This window comes from Aphidius gifuensis, linkage group LG2, assembly GCF_014905175.1.
Source record: "Aphidius gifuensis isolate YNYX2018 linkage group LG2, ASM1490517v1, whole genome shotgun sequence".
Taxonomy (NCBI): domain Eukaryota; kingdom Metazoa; phylum Arthropoda; class Insecta; order Hymenoptera; family Braconidae; genus Aphidius; species Aphidius gifuensis.
This window is the reverse complement of record NC_057789.1, coordinates 12248169-12274840: the sequence shown is the minus strand read 5'-3', so window position 1 is coordinate 12274840 and position 26672 is coordinate 12248169. Positions and strand designations below refer to the sequence as shown.

The 26672-nt window shown below is 29.6% G+C and overlaps 1 protein-coding gene across 1 annotated transcript; it reads right to left on the bottom strand.

Moving 5' to 3' along the window:
• Nucleotides 1-3639: 3639 nt before the first annotated feature.
• Nucleotides 3640-24570, bottom strand: LOC122850383. Its single transcript, XM_044149541.1, has 6 exons — nucleotides 23897-24570; nucleotides 23443-23843; nucleotides 21007-23376; nucleotides 4174-4578; nucleotides 4029-4123; nucleotides 3640-3948 (listed from the first exon to the last, which is right to left on the bottom strand). The coding sequence occupies exons 1-6, from the start codon at nucleotides 24568-24570 to the stop codon at nucleotides 3640-3642; spliced, it is 4254 nt and encodes a 1417-aa protein (XP_044005476.1).
• Nucleotides 24571-26672: the final 2102 nt, after the last annotated feature.

Below are 26672 nucleotides of genomic sequence, written 5' to 3'. Positions count from 1 at the left end.
AAATTTAATGGACAATGACGAGTTTTATAGACTCATGCGTCTGGCTAATGAAAAGCAAAGAGGTATTCTGTTGGAGGTTATTAATAATCTTTTGTCTCAAAAACAAGCACCATTTCAAATATTTTTCACTGGTCCAGCAGGTTGTGGGAAAACATTTGTGATAAAACTGCTCATGGAAATTTATAATCGTTACACGGCCAACGATGGTCATTGCAATGCGTACATAACATGTGCCTCAACTGGTAAAGCTGCAGTGGCAATAAATGGAACAACAGTGCATACAGCTTTACGAATATCGATTTCTAAATTACTTCCTTTATCTACGGAAGTAACATATCAATATCGTGCTCTATTTAAATATATTAAAGTAATTATTATCGATGAGATCAGCATGATAAGTGCTGAACTACTGATTAAAATCAATGAGCGATTACAACAAATCACAGGAAAATTTACTGAGAACTTTGGAGGATTGGATATTATTTTTATTGGTGATTTACGTCAGCTACCACCAGTAAGAGCTTTTTCTATTTATCTTCCACCAAAAAAAAATATGTTTGGGCCAATTTTGTGGAGAGGGCTTCAATTCTATCAGCTTGATCAAGTCATGAGACAATCAAATGAACAGTTTTCATCAATTTTGACAAAGATTGGTAATGGTGATAGACTTGATGATAATGAAATAGCTCTCATACAATCGAGGTTTTTTCCTAAAGCTGCAGTAGATATACTCTGTCCAAGTGCCATTCGTATTTTTAACACAAATCACTCAGTTGATGAGTATAATCGCCGGATATTGAGCAATTCCAAAGAAAAAATTATTTCAACGGCAAGAGATACCTATGTTGGATGTTCGTCAACAAATCAAGAAGCTCAATTACGTCAAAAAGTCCACAAAATGTCACTTATCGACACAGGTGGTTTGCCATACGAAACAATATTCGTTAAAAATATTCATTATTTAATAACATGTAATATTGACGTAACCGATGGTTTGGCAAATGGAGTTGTAGGAAAGCTTGTTCATATTGATCAATATGACGACGGAGAAGTAAGCATTGTGTGGTTGGACATTTCTCATGGTGCAGAGATCGGAAAAAAAGCGAAAAGAAAACTTCGTGGTCACATGGCTACAAAAAACATTAGCCAAACAGCATTCCCAATTTCTAGAAGGCAGGCAACTATTAATTTAAATCAGAGCAAAACCATTTGCGTAAAACGTTCTCATTTGCCAATAGTGTGTGCTTGTGCAACGACAATTCACAAATCGCAAGGAAGTACATACACTGAAGTAGTGTATGAATACGATAAAAGACACGCACAATCGTTGCTATATGTTGCTTTATCAAGAGTTACTGATATTCAAGGACTATACATTATCACTAAAAATGATGATTTAACATTCTATCATGGGCGTAAAAATTCTGATTCTACGAGACGTTTACGTGATGAATTCGCAAGACTTTCACTTAATTCAGTGCTCACCATTGACAAGCAAATGACTGATTTTCTCACGCAAGCCAGCACAGGGTTGTCAATTTACAGCTTCAATTGTCAAAGCCTTCGTGCACACTCCACTGACATAACTGATATGGTACTGCAAAACTCAAAGATCTTGATCATTTCTGAAACCTGGATAGATGATAATGAAAATATAACTATTCCGAACTTTAATTGCGTCATTAAATATAAGCGACCAAACAAACGAGCTGGAGGAGTTGCCATCTATCATCACACTAACGATGCATATCACATCGTTACTCCATCAATTGATGTGACAGCAGCACAATCCAGCTTGTTTGTAGGAATCTCGTCTGTTGGTGAATACTGCATTTGTGAATGTTCACGACAAAATGAACCAACTATTATCATAGTTGCAATTTACATTACACCTAATCAAAAACTGAACGATATCATCCTCTTTTTCAAGAGAGCATTGTTCCCTTATACACCTGTAGGTGCAAGATATCTCGAGACAAGTGGAGACATGCAACCTGTCATTTTGAGTGGAGACTTCAATGTCAATTTTGCTCTAGAAACATCACAACCATTAGTAAAATTTTTAAAAGACGAATTCAATCTGTCAATGAATAATGATCCTACGATTCCAACAACTCGATCTGGAACAACAATTGACGGAATTTTTACACGCTATCTCAACAACGTTCAATCAAAAATATATATTAGTTATTTCAGTTTTCACAAGCCAATAATTTCTATTGTGCCTGTAGAGTCAGTTGATCAAATCAGTACAGAAGTAAATCCATAAAATAATACCTTTAATATTGTAATTTTAATATTCGTATGTAATACGTAAGCTTTAATATAATAAAATAGTTTGTAAAAATACAAAATTTGTTTACTTATGTTTTATTATTGGATATTTTGAAATAAGTATAAAAAAAATAAGTTATATTCATATCTGATATTAAACACAATTAATTATGAACTTATCAATGTTTGAATTAATTGGATAATATAAATCTTTCTTTTTATTTATTGAACAATTCTGACAGCTGAAACCACAAACAGTATGCACTGATAAATAGTCATAGAATATATAAGTCACTAGTCTCACCATGTAAAACATCAAAAGCGACATCTCGTCTCATGGTAACAGTTACCGACGGCAGGCTGACTACGTATTACACTACATAGAATACTCTCTCCAAAAGAAGTTTCACTTCCCCCGCGCGTACTCGCAACACGCACAAATTTTTTTTCAAGGGACTTAGTTTTTTTTTTGTAAAATTTGATTTTTTGTCTAAGTCCATTATTTTGAACTAGACGAAACTAGTCAAAAAATAAAAATGACTACGGACGGTCATGGAAGCCAGAATCGACGATAAGTCACGTCCAGCATCCCTGGAGTGCCGGGAACTGAATTCACCGTTTCCCTTCGGAAGCGTATCCAATGCAAAAGATTAATATTAAAATGCAATGTCATGTTTTAGCAAAGTCGGCAAAGGAGTGAGAAATTATCACCATATAATATTGCTTGTCCATCATTTTCAGGTACACAATGTTCAAGGACACAGGAAGTAAAACTCTAGGCTTCCAGGAAGAATAAAATATTATGTCTTACTTAGCTTTCAGATGCTGAGAAGGACGTACACTCTTGTGACAACTTAAATAAATACAATATGAAATATATTTTGTCTTGTATATTTCACTTTGCCTTTCAACCCAACTTCCAACAGTTTCTAACAAGTCTTTGAAAACTATATTTTTAACAATGTTTTCTTGCTGATCTTCTCCCAAAAAAATCTTTACAGATTGCCAAGATCTAACTCAAGAGAATGCTACATACAATTGTAAATGGCTGAACACAATTCATTCATTAGAAGTATAATGAGTTTGTAAAGAACCATAATTCAATATGAAGCACATTCTGACAGAAAGCACAATTACCCAATCACGCATGCGCGAAAAATAAAACTCATTGTGGTAATTTCTCAGTTTTACTCAACTCTTTTTTTTAGTTGTTATTACTCATTATACAACTTATATTCTTCAAATAATATATTATATATTTTTAATAATATAATATTTTTAATAAAGCTTTATAAAGTATATCTTATAAAGTAACAAATAATTTTTTTTTGAATGAAGGTTATTTACCTGTTCCTAGCTTAATTATTAAGCTGGCTCACCACAAACAACATTATCAGGTGATTCTCGATTATCATATATATCATCATATCCATATATTTCATTGATATTAAAACCACCAGCGGTATCATTATCATCATCTGGCCTCTCACCATCAACATCCCATATACAATTGTCATTTACTGGGATAACCATTTCGGCACCAACATAATCAACATTGCCAGCCATGTTTTCTTTAACTTTAATATTATCAAAAACAATATCATTCACTGAATTAATCTCACTGACATTTTGCTGGATCTTATTATTGATCATGTTATCATCGTTTAAACCATTCTTTTTATAATATTAACAATGCCAATTTCATAAATAACATTTTCATCATAATTTAGAACAAGTTTAACTCCATGTCTAACCAAATCATTGCTCAATCCATCAAGAGCGTTATTAACACTATGAGCAACAACAACATCATTCACATTTGGTACCACTACGTCCAATAGCACTAGCACTATCAGCAATTACAACATTTGGTGAAATATCTTAACTGACAGCACCAACAGCATGCATCACCACGTCTAATAGCACCACCAGCAGCATGATTATTTACAACACCACGATAGACAGCAATATTATTATTATTACGTTGAATAACTGGTTCAACACGTTGACGTCTGAGACCTTGAAGTGCTTGGAAACCAGGATTTGCTTGAGCTTGTGTCAATGGTGCGATTCCTTCACGGATAATAATATTATCCATATTTTCGATAGTAAAAAAACCATTCGCTCTTTGGCTCATTTGACCACAAACAGTGAAAGCAGTACCAATTTCTAAAGCTAGACTCAGAACAAACATTGCTACGTTGATTGTCAACCAGTACGAACCATCAGTTATTGTTCTTTGACCAAATGTTGAATGGTTATAGTGTACTTCACGAAAAAGACGATGAGTATAACCATCAATTTCTATGTAAAATTAAAGAAAAACAAAAAAAATAAGCTTTTTATATTTATTTTACACGTTTTCAATATAGAAAAAATATAAATTCAATGCCAACTAATCTTGCACCAGGTTGGGAAAAAAATTTCCACGAATAATGATTTCATTAGATGGCTGGACGTGAAATTTCAGAACATGGATAGCGGGATCACAAAAACGAATGTTAGATGTTTTTACTTAACCACCGAGGATTTCAAGAACTAAATTCATGGTCATTTGTCGTTCTCACAAGTTTGCCATACGTGTTCCCCGAATGAGAATTCTCATACGTACAGTACCATGATTGTTGATGGTAAATATAAATACCTTTTTGTGAGGTGATTGCAAAATCCTGGCACCCTCAATAGCGTCAACATAACCCACAATATCACTGAAATAAAAATAAGCAATGATATTAATTTTAGTCACAATAAAAAAAAAAAAATGATTAATCAATAGACTAAAAAAAACAATATAAATAAATAGATAAAAATTATTCAAAAGAAACAAATACGCGCCGAGCTATCCAGTATGCACAGCTGCTGATACGCATGCGCGTTTTTACATGTATGTGTAAATAGTGGATGAAAGGCAAAGAAGAGATAGACAGGGTGAACGCGAGAAAGAGAAAAATGCAGAATCGGGCAATTTCAAAAAAAGTATTTATTTTTTAGTAAAATCCTGTACCTGGCTTATTTGGAACATTATATCTTATTAACTATACATCGGAAAAATTCATGAATAGGCTTATTGGATGAAGAAATATTGATATCGATAGGAAAAGTAATTTTCGGGAAATTTTAGGGAAAGTCATTTTTGTTAATGACATTGTTTTATTTTTTTGATTAATATTACTTTTTTTCCGTTATTAAATATAAATTTAAAAAATGTATGTAATATAACGTTCTCTCTTCCAAATCCGTTTTTATCATTGGTAATTGCTGGCAATTCAACTGACTGACAGTAAAACGTTATATAAGTTCCCAGATTGGTTTTTTGAGTTAGAAGCTATGTCACAGTTTCTTTTACTACATATGCTTGTATTGTTTAAGTGACTTGTTTTAATTTCTTCACAACAGAACATATATTTTCATCAGTTTTGATAATATATTTTATTTCTGCAAACACTGGTACGTTTTCTACCATTTCAATTATGATATTCACACCTGGTTTGTACAAAGTCCTGTCATATTTGGCTTCGGACAATAATTCAACTTCTTTATATCCCTCTACTGGACTTATCTTCACAAGATTTCTATAATTTTTTATAAATATTTTTTTTTTTTTACTTTATGTGTTAATGAATTCATGAAATCCAATGTTTACTGGTCCCTTCTCGTATCATGAAGAGGATCTACAGAAGGAGAATTAAACATATTGAAAACATGTTCAAAAACTGATTTTTCCCACACTCCGTGACTATGCTTTTTTATTAGTTTAGCACGTTGAGCATCTTCATCATAGTTTCCTTGATTACGTAACATACATTGTACCACTTCAGTTATTGTTTAATTTTCTGTTATACTCGATATGCATATTCTTAATGTAATGTATTGATGTAAAACCCTTAACGAAACCTAAAATTTGATTTAAGCCTAAATTGTCTTCCAACACACGACCAACATGAAAATATACTTGACAATTCACACCGCATATTGACAGACTCATTTCGTGGTTTCACAGCTCAAGCAGTTCAGATATAAAATTTCCAAAAATACGTTTATTTCCTAACCTTGAATAATCAGCTTTATTGTAAAATTGAGCAACACGCTAATTTCCTATTTTACCACAAAATTGATCTGGGTAACAGTCAATTGTATAATGAATTGCTTATCTCTTTTTTATGTGAACCGAGTGGGTTATTTGTTGCGAAATCATCGAAATAATTGCTCAATGGTATCACAAATTTATTTTGATACTGTAAAGTGATATTACGTCAAGCTTCTCCGTAAACAAACGATGATATTGGATATAAGATTTTAGACATTTCTAATGAGTTTGTAATGGTGTTTAATACATTTGGTATCGCAAGGAATTATTTTAACACAAGTCCCATTGGATAGTTCGAATGTATGATTTAGTGGGTAACCAAGTTGTTTTTCTTTTTTTCCTGTTTTTAACAGGTTCTAAACGTCTTTCTGTTGATTTTGGTACAGGACCTATCAATGTCTTTTTAACATCAAGATATTTGAAAGCCTTTGATTGTGTATTTCTATTGAGAAAAAAAGTTTTTGAAAAATTCAAAGCTGTATCAATCTTACTTTCAGAAAGCAATTTGAGTCCGATTTTTTTTCAACTCTTCTATGGATATTTTTTGATGATCATTGAATATTTTGATAATTCGTTGTACAACCTTCATTGACAGTGGAACATCTGCATATGAATCTTTAACTACATCACCTGCTCTATCATGTAAAGTGTTTTGTTATTCTGGAAGTTAAATGTGGAAGGCTGATTTTGAACGAATGGAATTGGGGATTGGTTATTCATTATCTATCAGATCAGTAGTATCAGTTGATGGGGTTTGTAAATTAATAATAATTAATCGATAAATATATAATAATTGAAAAAATTAAAAAGAAAAATATTAATGTATAATCGTGATAATCAAAAAATAATTGAAAACTCATATTACAGTATGATCTGTGACCTTGAATGTATTTTTTAAATTTTTAAAAAACGAGAAAATATGAAAAATGTGGCAGGAGAGAATATGAGTAAGAAGGTAGCTGACGATGCGTTCTCCACTCTATCCGCGAAAAACATTCATATGCATGCCCACTCTCACAGTATGTACAACCCACCCATTACATTGCGTGACTACTCCTCCCATACAAATGAAGGCAATTAAAAAAAATAAATGCAATCGAGAAAAAATAAATAGCGTAAGCACATTACTCGATTGTTATATTAGAGGCCCGTATAATTTCCGATGAGATATCTCATATAACAATTGAGTAGTCTTCAAATATCAGTATGTTGTTGACTTAACAATTTTTAATAGTCAAAATAGAATAGAATATTATAATTACCAACAAATAACAAAAAATCAGGAAAGCAGATTAATATTAGAAGACTGTAATAATTTCCAATAAAAAATAACCTTCGATCAATCCAGATACTGAAATATTAATCTGCCTACGTGGTTTTTAAATTATTTAAACTGATTGTCATATGAGAAAGCGCAGGAGTCTCACAAGACAATTGAAATAAAATATATTTAAATTTTGTCGGCAAACTGTTGACTTCCTTATTTCGTCGATAATGAGTAACCTTGAAATATTAAAATATAAAATGTGTTCACCCGATAATTTTAATATGCATCGCGAAAATACTGAAAAAAAAAAAATCACGTAGGCAGACTAATATTTCAAGATTGTTTGATTATTACATTTGAAGACCATAATATTTTTTTAATAAATTTATTTTCATATGATAGTTGTCTTGAAATATGATTTTGAAATCTATTTACTCAATAATTTTTGAATATGCGAAATAGAAGAAAGTTCAATAATTCTTCATAAATAACAAAAATCACGATTGATCAATCGAGAAACTTTGAAACATTGATCTGCCTACGTAATTTTTAGACTTTCCAAACTGATTGTCATATGAGCGCAGGAAACTCACATGACAATTGGAATGAATATATTTGATTATTGTCAACAAACTGTTGACTTTCCATATTTTTGTTGATAACAATCTCCTTCCTTCTATATACCCTCTTTCTTTCTATATAAGATCTACAAGTTATTCCTTCCATCATTGAATCATTGAACGTTGCTCAATTAACATAACAAACGAAAAGAACAAAAAATACAAAATGTCAGGGTGAGTGAATATTGTATTTTTTTGAACTGTTTATATGAGAAGTTCTCTCTTTTAATTTTGTTTTTTTTTAAATTATTCCAAAAAGTGTTTCAAAAGTGTTTAAATATTCTTTTTATTTTTATTTACGTTTTTTTACAGTGACCGAAAGCAGATTAATCGTTTTCTGTGAATGAATAATTTAAGTTGACAATTAGTTTCTTAATTTTCTCAAATTTATTGAATGAAATTCTTTAGTTTTAAAATGTGATTGATATTTAGTTTTTCTCAAGGAAAGTGATTGAATGATTGAATAAAATTTTTTTAGCTTTGATAAAGTAAATATGTTTATAGTACTTCATTCTTTTATTTTTTTTAAAGAATGTTCATAATTTCCATTGTTGTGATGAAGAATAAGATTGATATTCAAAATTTTTTTTATAAGAAGTGATTGAATGTAAAATACATTTTTAATTTTTGAATGATTTTTTTTATTAGATGAATGACTAAAAATAAGTGGTTAAATGGCTAAATTGTAGGAAAGTAATTAAATAACTAATGCATTTTTAAATTTGACATAATTTATTGTTTTTTTGAATGATAAGTAGTTGAATGGCCTAAATTGCAGTAAAAATAGTAAATCAAGAATGCATTTTTGAATTTCAAATTATTTATTTTGTTTTGAGTGTACTTCAATAAAAAAAAAATTTTTTTTAATTGAAACAAAATTATGTAAAAACACAATATCATCGGTCCATAGTCATCATTTGATAAAAAAAAAAAACGTGATTCACGGTATTTTTACCGAATCGGTTTTCCCGAATGGCCTTTTTCTCGAATGACCTTTTTCCCGAAAGTCTGTTTGCCCGAATGCTTTTTGCCCGAATGCATCTCGTCCGAATATTATTGTGCCCGATTTAAAAAAAAAAAAAAAAAAACTATTTAAAAAAAGAAAGAACTAATACTAAAATAAAATTTATGAAAAAAAAAGAAAGTGCTAATACTAATTTCATTATTTACCGTCATTTGTTTTATTTTATTTGATTCATTAACTTCGTTTTTGAATGTCAAATTTTGAAGTAAATTTTATTCAAATTTTTATTTTTTTTAAATATTTTTAAATAATGGATGATATCAAAATTCTGGGGGAAACAAAATTAGTTCATAATGGTTTCGTTTATTTGCGGTCTAAATTACCAGTTAAAGGTAAAATTTATTGGGAGTGTCGAAGGTTACGTCATAAAGAATGCAAAGCAAGAGCGGTTACTGCATTCAATGCTGGAGAAAATAAACATTACTTTATACGTGAACCAACATTAGACGATCATGCTCATGTTCCCAACCAAGAACAGGTTGAAGCTAAGATTTTAAAAATTTCTTCAAAACGGAAGGCTGAGGACCATCCCCAGTAACCCCCATCTCAAATATTACGTGCAGAGCTAGCTGGACTGTCTGAGGGCGTCCTTGGCCAGCTACCTGAGCACGATAATTTAAAAAAATCAATGCGAAAAATCCGGAGGTAATTTCTTTTAATTATGTTTTTTAAATACAATATTCATTTATTATTTTTTTAAGAAAAAATTTGCCACCAAATCCAGAAAGTCTTGCTGACTTGGGTACTCTTCCTGACCGATATCAGAAAACACTCACAGGTGATAAATTTCGCTTCAATAATTAAAAATCGCTTTCAGTTTGTTGTTGGGAAACACCATCCTGACCTGTATTCTGCACTTGGTGAATTTCAAAAAGAACAAGCTGACGCAGAAATAATGATAGCAGAGCTGAGTCTAGGAAGAAAAGTCCGGGCTATGCCGAAAAGAAAATGGATAGATTTCTAGAAAAGAATAATGTCTCTTGTGGCTAGTTATGGATCGTTCCACGAGTTAGAATTTTTAAAAGCTATTGCACATAATATTGTAATCTAATAAATAAATAAATATAAATAAAATAATACACTTGAAAAAAATTCATTCGGGAAAAAAATACTCGGGAAAAATGATATTCGGGATTTATATTTCGGCAAAATTGTATTCGGGCAAAATGTATTCGGGAAAAAGGTCATTCAGGACAGAGGTCATTCGGGAAAGAAGCCATTCGGAGAATTTGATTCGGGATAAAGGACGGCAACCGAAAAACGTTCTGAGGAAGTGATTAAAAATGAGTACGTTCGATTTATGCGCGCAGATGGCAAAGTTCCAGTGATTCTTTCGAGAATTCCGTGTATGGTCTTAACGTACATGTGCCGCTTTAATGATCGTACAATTCTCGTTTTTGATCCCGAACCGAATTATCGGTGGCTGCGAAGCTCCTTGAATAACATACAAAACTTACTTATATTCATCGCATTGTGTTTGCATATAAGTTTCAATTGAATAATTACAACAATAAATTGATTTTTCTTTTTTGTGATTTCCAAAAAAAAACAATCAATTAGATAATGTATGTCTGTGATTTTTTTTTTAATAATTGAATGGCAGTCATTATTAATTATTAATTATTAATTCATTGTTTATTCTTATTTTTTTGTATTTGAATAATTGAAATTTTTGGATTCAGACTCCAAGTTTTTTTATGTGGATGATAAAGATCCAACCATCAGTGCTTGGATTCCCTCTAAATGGCTACATGGAGTAGATACTGAAAATTTCGTTTTTATTATCGAAATTTTAAGAATTATTACAAAACCAAACAACGGAGTCCGAGTCATATTTGATGATAAAAACGTCAAGGTTACAAAAGAAAACGATGAGCTCCATTTTGAACTAATTGAATAAATAAAAATACAAATTCCAAAAAATACAAAAAAATACTAATAACATTGTTAATAATCACCAATAATAACATTCGTTATATCCAATTATCATATTATTATGTATATTTAATCATTATTTATAATTCATATTCAATCATTTTTTGAATAAAAAAGAAAAAAAAAATTTAATCATTCTTGTGATTGATATGTCATCATACTCTTTTGAAATAAATATGCATACCAAAAAATAATTCTTTAGTTGATTAACTTATATAATTTTTTTCAGGTAAAATACATATAGGTATATTTTTTTTTTTTCAGTTCGATAATTTATCAACTGTGGATTAATTTCTCTCTTTTATAATTCAATTGTTTATATATTTTCTCATTTTTTTTCATATTTAATTTTTTTAAATATCAATCCTATCGAATATCAGTTAATATTTATTTTCTTTTTCATAAACGTATCATTTAATTCTTGAAATTTTTTTTTTTTTTCATTCCTTTAAATATACATTTAAAAAAAATTTTTTTTTTAAGACAAATTATGAATAATCTTTGAAAATATTGAAATAATGATTTATTTTTTATTTTTTTTATAATTTTAGAATACATTACAACAATTCGATTGATTGATTGTATGATATATTTTTTTTATTTTTTATTTTAAATAGAAAAAAACTTATATGTATTATTAGCTGATCCTGTCAGAACACGTAGTGCGAGATGATTCCCATCTACGGAATTTGTGCTGAACTCTGACTCGTTTTCGAGCAATATAAAAAATCTGGTTGGGAATTGAAACGTCATATTCTTGATTAATCGTTGCAATGACTTTTACTCCTTTTATAGTAAAAAAATGTTCTAGAATGTTTTCGAATATTCTCAAATATTCTCAAATATTCTGAAGAGTCTAATATTACGTCGGATTTTTTTATAATTAGATTTTTCTCGAAATATTGATAATTATTTCAAAAGATATCGATGAATCGATAAATTGAAAATTCTTGATCTTTCCAGAAAAATCTGCTTCGAACTTTTCCGATTTTTCCAGAACATCTTTTTGATCTGTCCAGATCTTTTTTGATCTTTCCAGAACATTTTCAATTTCTTCAGAGAAATCTTGTTCCATATAAAGTCTGAGAGATATAGCACGGTCAGTTTCATATTGTTTTTGATAACGTAAAGTATCTGAAAAAAAATGAGTTCTGAACAGTGTCTCAAATTTGTTCAAATTATGGAGCTAGCATTTGCGAAAATTCGAACACCATAACAAATTAAAAATTGGTTAAAATTTGAAAAAAAAATATTTGGCTCTTGAATAAAGCATTGAAAGTTGCATAGACAATTGATAAGAAGGTGCGAATTCAAACAACGATTTCTCAACTTAGATCACCAAGTGAAAAATTTAAAAGTAATGTGGTTAGATGGTGATTCTCCATTTCAAGGACGAATAAGATCAGGGACCATTGTAAATCTTCAACATACAGATATCATTTTATTTTTAGAGGATACTCGAAAAATGACAATTAATCGTATAAAACATATTTTGATAAATGATGAAAATTTAAAAGTGAATGGTGACTTAGATTGTAAATTTAGAATTGTGAAAAATGGTGAATCTATCGATAAGACAATATATTTCAATACGAAAAATCAAGTGATTTTACCAACTACTGACTTGAAAAATTGGTTCAATGACAATTTAACAAATATGTTCTTCACAAAAATTGAAGATTTTCAAAAAAAAGATTCTGGTTGGACATTAAGAGCAATAATTAATTTAATGATTAATAATAATTGGTATGAGCCATTAAGAGGAAGTTTTTCAACATTTATCGAATTACCATAAAGTATTCAAACAAGAAAAGCAGTTTTAAATATTCAAAATAATGATGAGTACTGTTTTTTGTTTGCAATCACAGCAGCTTTGTATCCAGCTCAATCTCACAGTTATCGTACCTCATCATACCCTGATTTTGAGACAGTTCTGAAATATTATGGGATAAATTCCCCAATAATGTTATGTGTCATTCCAAAATTCGAAGTTATAAATGATTGATCGATCAATGTCTACGGTATTTATGATAAATGTGAAATATTACCGGTGTATTTGAGTAAACATAGGTCATTGAAACCCACAATTAATTTACTCATTGTGAATAGTGGATTGTCAACTGATGAACCAATATTTCGATTTGCTTGGATACAAAAATTATCACGACTTATCAGTACACAAATTTCGAAGAATAATGATATAAAGTGGTTATGTGATCGTTGTCTCTGTCATTTTTAAATTCAAAATTCATATGAAAAAGGGTTAAACGACTGTCCAAATAATAATAAAGTGAGAATGATTTTACCAAAAGAAGGTAAAAATAAATAAATATTTTCTCGTGAATAATGATCTGAAGTCATTTTATGACAGCAACTTTTCAACTAAAATAAACAAAATTTTTTATTAACTTCCTACGTATTGTAAAAAACAATTATAATTGAAGCTCAATTCAATCTCAACTTACTTTATTAACAGCTACACAACAGTTGATTTTCAGTGGAGGATTATTATTTCTATGAAAATGATTAACATACAAGCTTAAAGACAACTGCATAAAGTTTTAGTAAGGTTATATGATCGAACGTCAGAATGACAGCTGTGTGACGATGTTTTCAGATTTGATGATACCAATGGAAGCATAAGTTTTTGAGCCAGGTAATACATCTTGATGTTTTTAGCTTCGCTCGTACCAATAAAGGCGAACTTTTATAAGACTGACAGTTTGTTGAATATTCTGAGCGTACACAAAAAAATTAACGATATTGTGTATAATGAAAGGAAACGACGATATAATTTTTTTTCCAGGATCGATATTTTAATGCAATTAACACTAATTATGTATCTGTGTAATTTCACAATGATAATAAGCTGAATATGAAGGAAATCGGTCGGTAACTTTGTGAGTTATTGTCAAAACAAATTTGAAAAAAAAGAGGAAAAAAATCCCAAAATCGAGAATAGAAAAAGCTTTTGCGGCACGGGTTAATGTTGAGTAAAAATTTTGAAAATTTGAGGGAATTTTTTTTTATATATTTCTAACCAAATCGGGGGGGTGAGAGTGATAAAATTTCACCAAAGCCTTTTTAAGGACCACCCTAATGTATATATAATATATATGTACAATATGAACTTTACTTCGCCTAACAAATGCAAGTATAATAAATACAAATAAAATACTTGTATATTAATATATACAACGGCGCATATATATTATATATATAATAATAAATACATACAGTGGTGGTTTCGGGGACTATCATATATACAATGGTGGTTTTGAGGACATTTGGTGGTTTTGAGGACGGTCCCCAAAACAACATCTCAGTTAATGGTGGTTTTGAGGACGGTCCTCAAAACCCCATTTGAAAAATACGTTTGGTGGTTTTGAGGACTTTTTATTTTACCAGGTATAATTTTCATAAATTGAAATGTGAAGTAGGTATTACGACCGATTTATCTTCAATTGATTCCATCTTAAACTATAAATAGTAATGATTCGATGAAAAATTCAATTATTTACCAAAATAAGAATTTTTCGTGTGTCCCAAAACCTCCATTCCAAGAACATCATTTTTCGATCTACTGAAGGTTTCAAGGACTTTGATAAAAAGCAACATTACTGCGCTAAATGCATTTTTACGATTCAATTCAAACTACAAACATGTTCTCAGTGAATTTTCAGTATAAAGAAAATATCACTATGCTTTATAATAACATTTAACATAATTATATCTGTTTTAATATTGCATGTCCCGAAACCATCAATAACTACCTTTTTTTTCACACAGAGGCAGTTTTGAGGACTTAATTTTTAAACCAATTCGATGGAACAGTCGAATTTATGAATTTCGATATGAATTTTCTGGCAGTTCTCAATAAGATTCTTCCCTTTTCATGAAATTCATCGTTGAAATTGCAGTCGACTGGATAATAACTTTCGATTCTACTTTAATCTAAATGTCGCCAAAACCACCATTTTACGGATTTCGTATCTCCAGCTATTGTTTTGAAACATCTTCAGAAAATGCACAGGAATACGCAGGAATAGTGTACTGTTTTAAGAATCTTTACGGATATCTGTAATCTATAAGACATAACAACAAGTTTTTCGGAAAACACAAAAAAAAAATTGTTCATCAAATAATTGTTGAAAGTCCTCGAAAGCACCGTGACATACAATTTTTATAATTGTGGAATGATTGTTTCGAGGACATATGCTAAAATTTGAATAATAAAAAGATATTATATTTGTTACGAGTTCTACTGAAGCTTTCTTTGTGTCCACAGAACGTAGAGGTTTAGAAATTTCATAGAACCTTTCTGATAATCTCAAACGATACTCAAATATAAACGGAATTAACGATATTGTAAAACGTCCTCAAAACCACCATACTACGAAATTTTTTTAGTCGTAGAACGGTGGTTTTGAGGACTTGCAGCCTATACCGGAAATTATAAACTTAATCTTACAAACTTAAAATGGAGCCATTCTTCTACACTGTAACTTGTTATAGTTTTAATAATTTATTTGACAAATCAAATCCTAAAGACTATCACACGAGACCAGAATATAAGGAAATTCTCCGACGAAAAACGCGTTGACTGCAAAGACGGTCGTTCTGTATTTTTTCGACAAGGAAAGTTTTTTCCGAAACCTCAGAAATAATTGATCACCTTGAAACAATTGCCTGAATAACGAGATACCGCCTTGATTGAATAGCATTAAAAATTCTTAGATACCTTCAGGAAAACCGAAACTGAATTCGTGTCGATAGCAATCTATTTGTTAGACAGTAGGTATATAGAGAAAGACCGTTGTCTTCCTTATAAGTTCTACTCAAACTTTCTTGCTGTCCACGAAACGTGCAGGTTTGGAAATTTCATAGAAGTTTTCTGATAATCTCAAACCATACTTAAATTAAAACGGAATTAACGACGTAATTTTGAGACGTCCTCAAAACCACCATACTACGAAAGTTTTTTATTCGTAGAACGGTGGTTTTGAGGACTTGCAGCCTATACCGGAAATTATAAAATAAATATTTTAAACTCAGGCCATTCATTCTTCACTGGAATTTATTATAGTCTTAATAATTTATTGGGCGAATCGAATCATAAGGACTATCACATGAAACCAAAATATAAGAAAAATTCTCCGACGAAAAACGCGTTGACTGGAAAGACGGTCGTTCTGAATTCTTTTAACATGGAAAGTTAAGACAATTTGTTCCGGTTTTCCGAAACCTCAGAAATAATTGATCACCTTGAAATAATTGCCTGAATAACGAGATACCGCCTTGATTGAATAGCATTAAAAATTCTTAGATACCTTCAGGAAAACCGAAACTGAATTCGTGTCGATAGCAATCTATTTGTTAGACAGTAGGTATTTAGAGAAAGACCGTTGTCTTTGTTACGAGTTCTACGTAATTTTTCTTGGTGTCCACGAAACGTGCGGATTTGTAAATTTCATAGTAGAACCTTTCTGATAATCTTAAACCATACTTGAATCAAAACAGAATTAACGACGTAATTTTGAGACGTCCTCAAAACCACCATACTGCGAAAGTTTTTTATTCGTAGAACGGTGGTTTTAGGGACTTGCAGCCTATATCGGAAAGTATAAAATAAATATTTCAAACTTGAAATAAGGCCATTCTTCTACACTGTAATTTATTATAGTTTTAATAATTTATTGAACGAATCGAATCATAAGGACAATCACATAAAACCAAAATATAAGGAAATTCTCCGACGAAAAACGCGTTGACTGGAAAGACGGTCGTTCTGTATTCTTTTAACATGGAAAGTTGAGACCATTTTCCCGGTTTTCCGGAACCTTAGAAATGATTGATCACTTTGAACCAGTAGCCTAAACAACGAGATACCGCCTTAATTTAGTAGCATTAAAAATTCTTAGATACCCCCGGGAAAACCGGAACTTTATTTGTTTCCATAGCAATAACTGAAACTATTTGTTAGGTATATTTAGAGAATGACCGTTGTCTATGCAAAGTCTAGTCTAACTTTCTCGGTGCACGGGACCTGCAGTTTGGAAATTTCATAGAACCTTCTGATAATCTTAAACCATACTTGAATCAAAACGGAATCAACGACGATTTTGAGACGTCCTCAAAACCACCATGCTGCAAAAGTTTTTATCCGTAGAACGGTGGTTTTGAGGACTCGCAGCCTATACCGGAAATTATAAAATAAATATTTCAAACTCGAAATAAGGCCGTTTTTCTACACTGTAATTTATTATAGTTTTAATAATTTATTCGACGAATCAAATCATAAGGACTATCACATAAAACCAAAATATAAGGAAATTCTCCGACAAAAACCGCGTTGATTTGGAAGACGGTCGTTTGTATTCTTTAACATAGAAAGTTGAGACCATTTTTTCCGGTTTTCCGGAACCTTGGAAATGATTGATTACTTTGAACCAGTAGCCTGAACAACGAGATACCGCCTTAATTTAGTAGCATTAGAAATTCTTAGATACCTTCGGGAAAACCGAAACTGAATTATTTTCGATAGCAATAACTGAAACTATTTGTTATAGACAGTAGGTATTTAGAGAAAGACTGTTGTCTTTGTTACAAGTTCTACTTAATTTTTCTTGGTGTCCACGAACACCAATCCATAAACTTCTTCCGTTAGTGCTTTTAGGAACATGAAGCCCATACTGAAATTCATACAATCGTTAAGTGTGACTTAAAAAATGGCCGCATTGTATGTTTACTCTCAAAACTCTTTAATTGCAAGTTCAAAAATTTTTCTTCTAATATTTTTTTTATTCTATGATATTTTTCCGTTTTTCACTGATATTTTTCCAGTTTCTCGGATTCAGTCTACTTCGTAGAGATAGATGATGTTATACACGTATTCCAAACAGTCATAACTCTGTACTCTATTTTCTATCATTAGTTCGTTTAAGTTCTATGAAAAGTCTTCAGGACGACCAACATAATCCGGATAAAAAAATATAATAAAAGGGTTCGAGGACATCATGTAAGATATATAAATAGTGTTTTATCTTCAAGTCCTATCATATGGCCCTATCACATTTTATAAATTGTCATTCAAAATAAGTATTAATCAACATATATAAGAAATATTGCAACCGTCAAGGCAGTCATTGGGTTGAATTAAAGTGATAATTGAATTTTTGAAAGAAAAGTCCTTGAAACCTCCATTACATAGTTTTTTTAAAAAAATCTATCGGAGGTTTTGGGGACATCAAGTTAAAATGATAATAAAGAAGTCCTATCATATGGCTCTGATACATTTTATGAATCATTATTCAATATAAGTATTAATCAATAGATATAAGGACTTTTGCCGCCGTTAAACCGTCATTGAGTTATTTTAAGGAGATAAGTAAATCTTTAAAAGGAAAGTCCTTGAAGCCTCCAATACATAGTTTCAAAAAAAAATCTATTTGAGGTTTTGGGAACATAAAGTTAAAACGATAACAAAGAAGTATTATCATATGTCCCTGATACATTTTGTGAATTGTTATTCAATATAAGTATTAATCAATAGATATAAGGACTATTGCAACCGTCAAAACAGTCATTGAGTTATTTTAGAAAGATAAGTGAATTTTTTAAAAAAAAGTCCGAAACCTCCATTACATAGTTTCAAAAAATCTATTGAGGTTTTGGGGACATCAAGTTAAAACGATAACAAAGAAGTCTTATCATATGGCCCTGATACATTTTGTGAATTGTTATTCAATATAAGTATTAATCAATAGATATAAGGACTATTGCCACCGTCAGAACAGTCATTGATTTATTAAGAAGATAAGTGAATTTTTAAAGAAAAGTCCTTGAAACCTCCATTACATAGTTTTAAAAAATTTATCGGAGGTTTTGGGACATCAAGTTAAAACGATAACAAAGAAGTCTTATCATATGACCCTGATACATTTTATGAATTGTTATTCAATATAAGTATTATACAATAGATATAAGGACTATTGCCACCGTCAAAACAGTCATTAGGTTATATTAAAGGGATAATTAAAATTTGAAAAGAAAAGTCCTCGAAACCACCATTACATAGATAAATTCTTCATGCATCGGTTGTTTTGAGGACTTGTGTCAAATCTTAAATTTTATGTATTAAAAATGTAAAATTTACTACTTCTATTTTTTGTACCTTCTAAATTCATGCCAACACAATACTTAAATACAAAGGATTCGAGTAAATAAGGTAAGTGAAGGGTTGAAACAGTGTCATAACGATAGTCCTCAAAAGTACCAATCGACGAAAATTTTTTTATTTTGGTGTATACAATAAAATCGTCTTATACATGAATGTACATTGATGTACAACGTTCAATTACTGAATAAAATCGCAAAAAAAAAAAATGTCCCCGAAACCACCACTGGATATATATATATAAATACATTAAATATATAAATACGTGCATTTAAATTTATCTATACTACAGAACACCTGATGGTAACGGTTACCGACGGATTACCATAGCGCTGCAAGGCGCAATGTAGACTGACAGAAAATGGATTCCTGCCCGAATCCGTTACTGGATCTGACGTCTAAACTCTATGTTTTTTCCTTTTACTCCATTCCCAACCCGCGCCTAAAGATGTTTACACATCAAAAATTTTAAACAATATGAAATAAAATTTTTTTTTTCATTAAAAATGAAAAAAAATAATTGCTGGTTTCATTTAACCTTTACCAAATATATGAATAGGAGCGAAATAAAAAAAAAAAATTTACAATAAAAATTAATTGAAAAAAGACATATTCATTTTTTTTCTTTTTTGTTAGAAAAAAAAATATTCCTTTATTTCATCTTCTATATTCATCTCTTTTTTTCCTTGAATACGACTTTCTAATTTTTCAATTTTATTCCACAGCTTGAATAACTCGCTCATGAGTTGCTCAAAGTCAGTATATGAGGATTTATAGATATATTCTTCAACGAGTTGATGAAGATCTGTGACCCATGGTCGTTGTGTGGACAAAAAAATCAGATGTGCCTGATTATTATGACATAAAAATACTTCTTCATGTGTTTCGACACTAAAATCTTTTTTCAGATGTTCCATACTTTCCCAAAAGCAACGTAAATCTTCGTGAAAACTCCTTAATTTACTAAATTCATTGATGTATGATGCATTTGATAAAAAAAATTGTGAAAAAATTGTAGATTCACCCCAGCAATGTACTTCCAATAACCTAAAAAGAAAATCAATTTTTTAAAATCATATAAAAAAAAACCAAATTCGAGGATATTTTAGATTTATCAAATACGAGACCGTACGCGCGCTACGCGCGCGCTTTGACTGTACGTATTGAACCTGAAACAATTCGTTCCAATAAATGCAAGTTAAAAATACTTTTTTTATATAATTTTTTCAATTATTCGTATAATTCTTTGTAAACAAAGTTCTTGATTAAATTATCTTGACGTTGATCACCCAAAAAAATTCTTAATGACTGCTGTGATCGAACTCTTGAAAAAGCCACGTATAATTGACCATGACTGAAAACATCTTTACGAAGGTCGAGTCCAATTTTTTCGAAGGTTTGTCCTTGACTTTTATTTATAGTCATAGCAAAAGCTAACTTGATTGGGAATTGTCTTCGTTTGAAAGTAAAAGGATAAATGTTTTCACAGTATAACGTAACGCGATGTATAAAACTATCTCCAGCCTTATAACCCGTCAATATCCGACATTGTAATAAATTGTGTGCTAATTTTAATATCTGTAAGCGTCCCATTGCATAAACCTTTGGTCATACTTAAATTACGTAGAAGCATAACAACACAGTTATTCCTCAATTTAAGTTCGTGAAGAGGAAAATTGGGAGGATCTAAAGAATTAAGATATTCTGGTAATATGACGTTGACTATATCTCCGTTGTCACAGTTTTCTGTACTATCAACGCTATTATAAATTTTTTCTGATTGTTTATCAAGTAATTCTACAACTTCACAATTAATTCGATCGACATCAACATTTCGTGCTGCCAGTACAGCTACCTTAGTTAACTCATCATATCGTTGATTATTGAGCAGGTCTTTAAACATTGTATCTACTATGCTTTCAGTCGTGTTGGCGATACATTTTTCTGGTGCTATTATATAATTATTATTGTCATTTAGAACTCCATCACCTACATCTAGGAGATACTTTGCAAATTCCGTTTCTTCTGGTAATGTTCTCATATTTTCCGTCAATGTAAACATAGAGAAATTTTTCCAAAGATGACTAAATTTAATCGACAAATTAACCAATTCGCTGCGAGTAGCATTAACTTTGACAGGCAGTAATTGTCTAAAATCGCCACCAATCAACATCACTTTTCCACCAAATGGTAAATTACTATCCATGAAATATTTATAAGTTTTGTCACCAATTTCCATACAGTATCTTGGTGCCATTGGACCTTCGTCCCAGATTAATAAATCATAATCCTTCATGATCTGAGCCTCTTTTGATTGAATCTTTATGTGTGACGTTGAGTCAAAGAACAGTGGTACTGGCAAGCCAAATGCTTTGTGTACAGTTTTTCCATTAGGGAGTAATATAGCTGAGACACCTGTAAACGACATAGTACAAATATTTTTCCCTTTACTTTTCAGTAAATGATAAAGAGTAGTGTAAACAAACGTCTTTCCCGATCCACCTGGTCCATCCATATAAAAACACGTATTTTCAATTTTCGTTTTATCTTCTGTCATCACTACTTCTATAATCGTATCGACAATCTCTTTCTGTTTCGAGTTCAATTTTATGTATTGACTTTGACCAATTTCAAGGTGACATGGTTGTATTTCTTCCATATTCTGATCATTATTGTTATTATGAATTTCAAATTCAATTAATGGTGGCATTGATGGAAAGTTACTTAGATCATATCGGTCATTGCATAATAAAGCATTTATGTCATGATATGCTCTACTAATTGATTCAGAATCACAATAATTCCTACGATAATCTTGTGACATAGCATCTTTAAATTTTTCCCACAGTTCTCTCGGTTCTTTAGGTTGACAGTGAACTAAAATACTCGCGAATAAATATCTCAGCTGTCGTGGCATCATCCATACTTCTCCTTCTGTCATTGCACGTTCCCATTCTGTATCATCTTCAATGAGACCAAGTGCTAAGCATGCACCATGGAAAGTATCATATGTTTTTCCATCAACTGTCCGTATAGCTTCAAAACTCTCTGCTCCTTTGACTGTTAGCAGTAATAACCGAAGATGAAATAATTCTATTTGATGAGGACTAATAGAGTACATTCTTCCAATAACTTTGCGATCCTGTTTGCGTCCTTCCCAGGATTTATTTGCAGCATTAGAAGACTTTTTGAACACGTAGTATGATGGAATTTCTGCATATGTAAACTGTCTTGCCTCTGTATCACGTTGATTCAACGCAAAATATTCGATCAGCATAGTATTTTTTTCTAACGCTGTTCTAATAGAGTCGTCTGTGGCTTCGTCACTAATCATTACAGTTTGTTGGTTAGGTAAATGTACAGGCAGACGCATAATCGAGTGACTTTTTTTTTGTAAAGATCTTCCTAAAATTCGATCACATCCTTCAACTGGACTTACGTATCGAGTTTCTATGAAATTGTGTATTTCATCATGATTTATAGATCTTTCATTCCCATTTGTCACTTCAATAGCTGCAGCATCATGTCCTTTATATATATATTTGTACAAATATTTAACAGATTGGATAGTTGATACTATTTCTGTATTGATGTGACAATTAAATAATTTTAATAATACAGCGTTATAAGGGACAACATACTGATTATCAGCCGTTCCTCCCTGCAAACGATCGAAAACTCCAGTATTTCTGCGGCGGTAAGTTGGATATCCATTTTCATCCATTACTGTTTCATTTTGAAATTCTTTGGGAAAGTGTTTTGAACATTTATTATTTTTATCTTTGCACCAATCTCCACATGGACCATGGATCATGTTTCTCATGACAATTTCATGAAGTACGGGATCATCAGTTTCATTGGGGATTTCAGCAGAAATATATTTGTTAACTACGGCAGAAGAAGTAATTTTATAATTTTGTTTGAGTGTTATTAATAAGTGAACATGGGGCAAACCACGCTTTTGATATTCGACTACGTAAACATATGCTAAAACTTCGCCGAATAATTTTTTATTCTCAATAGTATCCATTAATTTATTTTTTTTTATGTTAAATACACGTGAAACAATGTCTGGTCTATCTGACGCTGTTTGTCCAGGTAATAAATTCTCTTGAATTTCACGCCAATTCGGATTACATGTCATGGTTACAAAAAGATCAGGCTTTCCATATTTTCTAACAATTGCCATTGCATCTTGATAATGCTGTAACATATTACGTGGAGAACCAGTAAATGATGATGGAAGAACAATCATTTTTCCTATTTGACAATTTTCATTATTCGCTTCTCGTTGTAAATGGTCAATAAGACCTTGATAAGTATCAGCACGGAGAGTTTTTTGATTGTTTCTACAATAAGTCAATCTATCTTTTTCTATTTTAACATAATTATCTACGATCCATTGTTGAAATAAACGACCGCCTTGTAAAAATACATTGCTATCATCTCGGATTGAAATTCTGTGTTTAATATAAGCAGCTCTTGACACTCTTCTATTTGAGTTAGCACGCACAATAGTTGAGCTCCAACTGTTTGTACCATATGGATAGAAAAGTAAATCCAGGCTTCAACATTAGGATCCATAGAGCTAACATATTGGAGAGTTTTCGTACGTTTATTGTGGATTGTTACGTAGGATTCTGGGATATCACCATCAGCAATTGTCGTGAATATTGCTGCTACTTCGTTTACTCTTTGTGGATTATATCGTCTTGCATCCATACCAGGTTTTAATGAGAATAACAATCGCATTTCAGGTTCTGTTTCCAGATTATTTTCAATCATTGCTCGTTGTAATTCTTCATGCATCATTTGATAAGATTGAGCGAATACATTATGTTGTCGAAGGGCTTGATCTATACTGTCAATGATATCTCTATTTAATCTTGAATAATTATTGCTTCGAATGTCAGTAGATTCATTTTGATCGATAATAAATAATTGGCCAAAAGAAGGAAGTTCATTAACTTCCGGATACAATGAAGTATTCATTTGATAGTAAACTTGGCCATGAATTTTAAAGCAATATGGACCAGGCCGTCTATTGGCATGAAGATTGACTAAATTTGCATTAAATGAAGCAAAAGCGAACGAATTGTTATAAGATCTTATATTTTCGTGAAAATGATTTGAATATTCATGGGAGCGATTCAGTAAATTTTGTAAAATTGGTGGAGGATCAGGCATGGGATCAAGAGAAACTTCACCATGACCACAGCAAGTGCTGAATGAGTTTTTTTTATTCGCAATTTCTTCGTCTTTGAAATGTAACGCATTGCAATGATTGCAAATGGATTCCATTTTACCAATGTAATTTTCTTCTAAACTCTTTGATATATTAACGTGAGATATTTCTTCAATTGAAGGGGATTGAGAATCATTATTATTATTATTATTATTATTATTATTATTATTATTATTATTATTATTATTATTATTATTATTATTATTATTATTATTATTATTATTATTATTATTATTATTATTATTATTATTATTATTATTATTATTATTATTATTATTATTATCATTATGATTATTATATTATTATTATTATAATTATAATTATTATTATTATTATTATTATTATATTATTATATTATTATTATTATTATTATATTATGTATTATTTTTATGTTTATTATTATTATTATTATTATTATTATTATTATTATTATTATTATTATATTATTATTATTATTACATATTATTGTTATTATTATTATTATTATTATTATTATTATTATTATTATTATTATTATTATTATTATTATTATTATTATATTATTATTATTATTATTATATATTATTATTATTATTATTATTATTATTATTATTATTATTATATTATTATTATTATTATTATTATTATTATTATTATTATTATTATTATTATTATTATTATTATTATTATATTATTATTATTATTATTATTATTATTATTATTATTATTATTATTATTATTATTATTATTATTAATTATTATTTATTATTATTATTATTATTATTATTATTATTATTATTATTATTATTATTATTATTATTATTATTATTATTATTATTATTATTATTATTATTATTATTATTATTATTATTATTATTATTATTATTATTATTATTATTATTATTATTATTATTATTATTATTATTATTATTATTATTATTATTATTATTACATATTATTATTATTATTATTATTATTATTATTATTATTATTATTATTATTATTATTATTATTATTATTATTATTATTATTATTATTATTATTATTATTATTATTATTATTATTATTATTATTATTATTATTATTATTATTATTATTATGTATTACATATTATTGTATTATTATTAGTATGTATATATTATTATTATTATTATTATTGTTATTATATATTATTATTATTATTATTATTATTATTATTATTATTATTATTATTATTATTATTATTATTATTATTATTATTATCATTAATCGAATCATCATTATCAGTGGTATTAAGTGTATTGACAGTAGCAGTACTATAAAGGTTTGAATTATTAAAGGAACCGCTGGAACGTTGTTTTTGACGATAAGTTTTATGATATTTTTTTTGGTTGTTTTCTGACGTTTTACCAACTGAAATTGTTCTTCTTCAGCAGGTGACCGTATTATTTTACGTCTACCCATTATGCCGTTTCGTATAAAAATCTATCTATCTAAAAATTTTTTGAAAATATTACTGATTTGCAATAAAAATCTCAACTTAAAAATAATCCAGTAATTCTGTGAAACTGTAGTTTTGTGTAAAATTTTTGGTAATATTTCTGTTCAACTTTTGTAAAAATCTAGGTAAAACTTTGTAAAATCTCTGATAAAGTCTTGGTAAAATCTAAGTAAAACTTGTTAAAATCTGAGTAAAATCTTGGTAAAATCTTAGTAAAATATCAGTAAAATATCAGTAAAATCTCAGTAAAATCCTGATAAAAAACTCTGTTGAATTTTTCGTAGATTAAATGCTGAAATAAATTAGAGGAATCAAAATAAAAAAATTACAGTACAAATTAAATACCAGCAAATTATATTCTCAAATCAATGTCCTTTCTTTTAATATGTATAGAGAATTTTTATTAAATATATTATTTACAAATAATTTCAATATAAATATTATATTTGAATCCGTAGTTCAAGAAGATCTGTATTCGGATAACCTGAAAAGAAAAAATATCATTATTCTGTATATGTTTTAAAATTTTATAAAAATTAACTTGAACTATTCGACAAATATTATTTAATTTTTTGATTGTTTAAC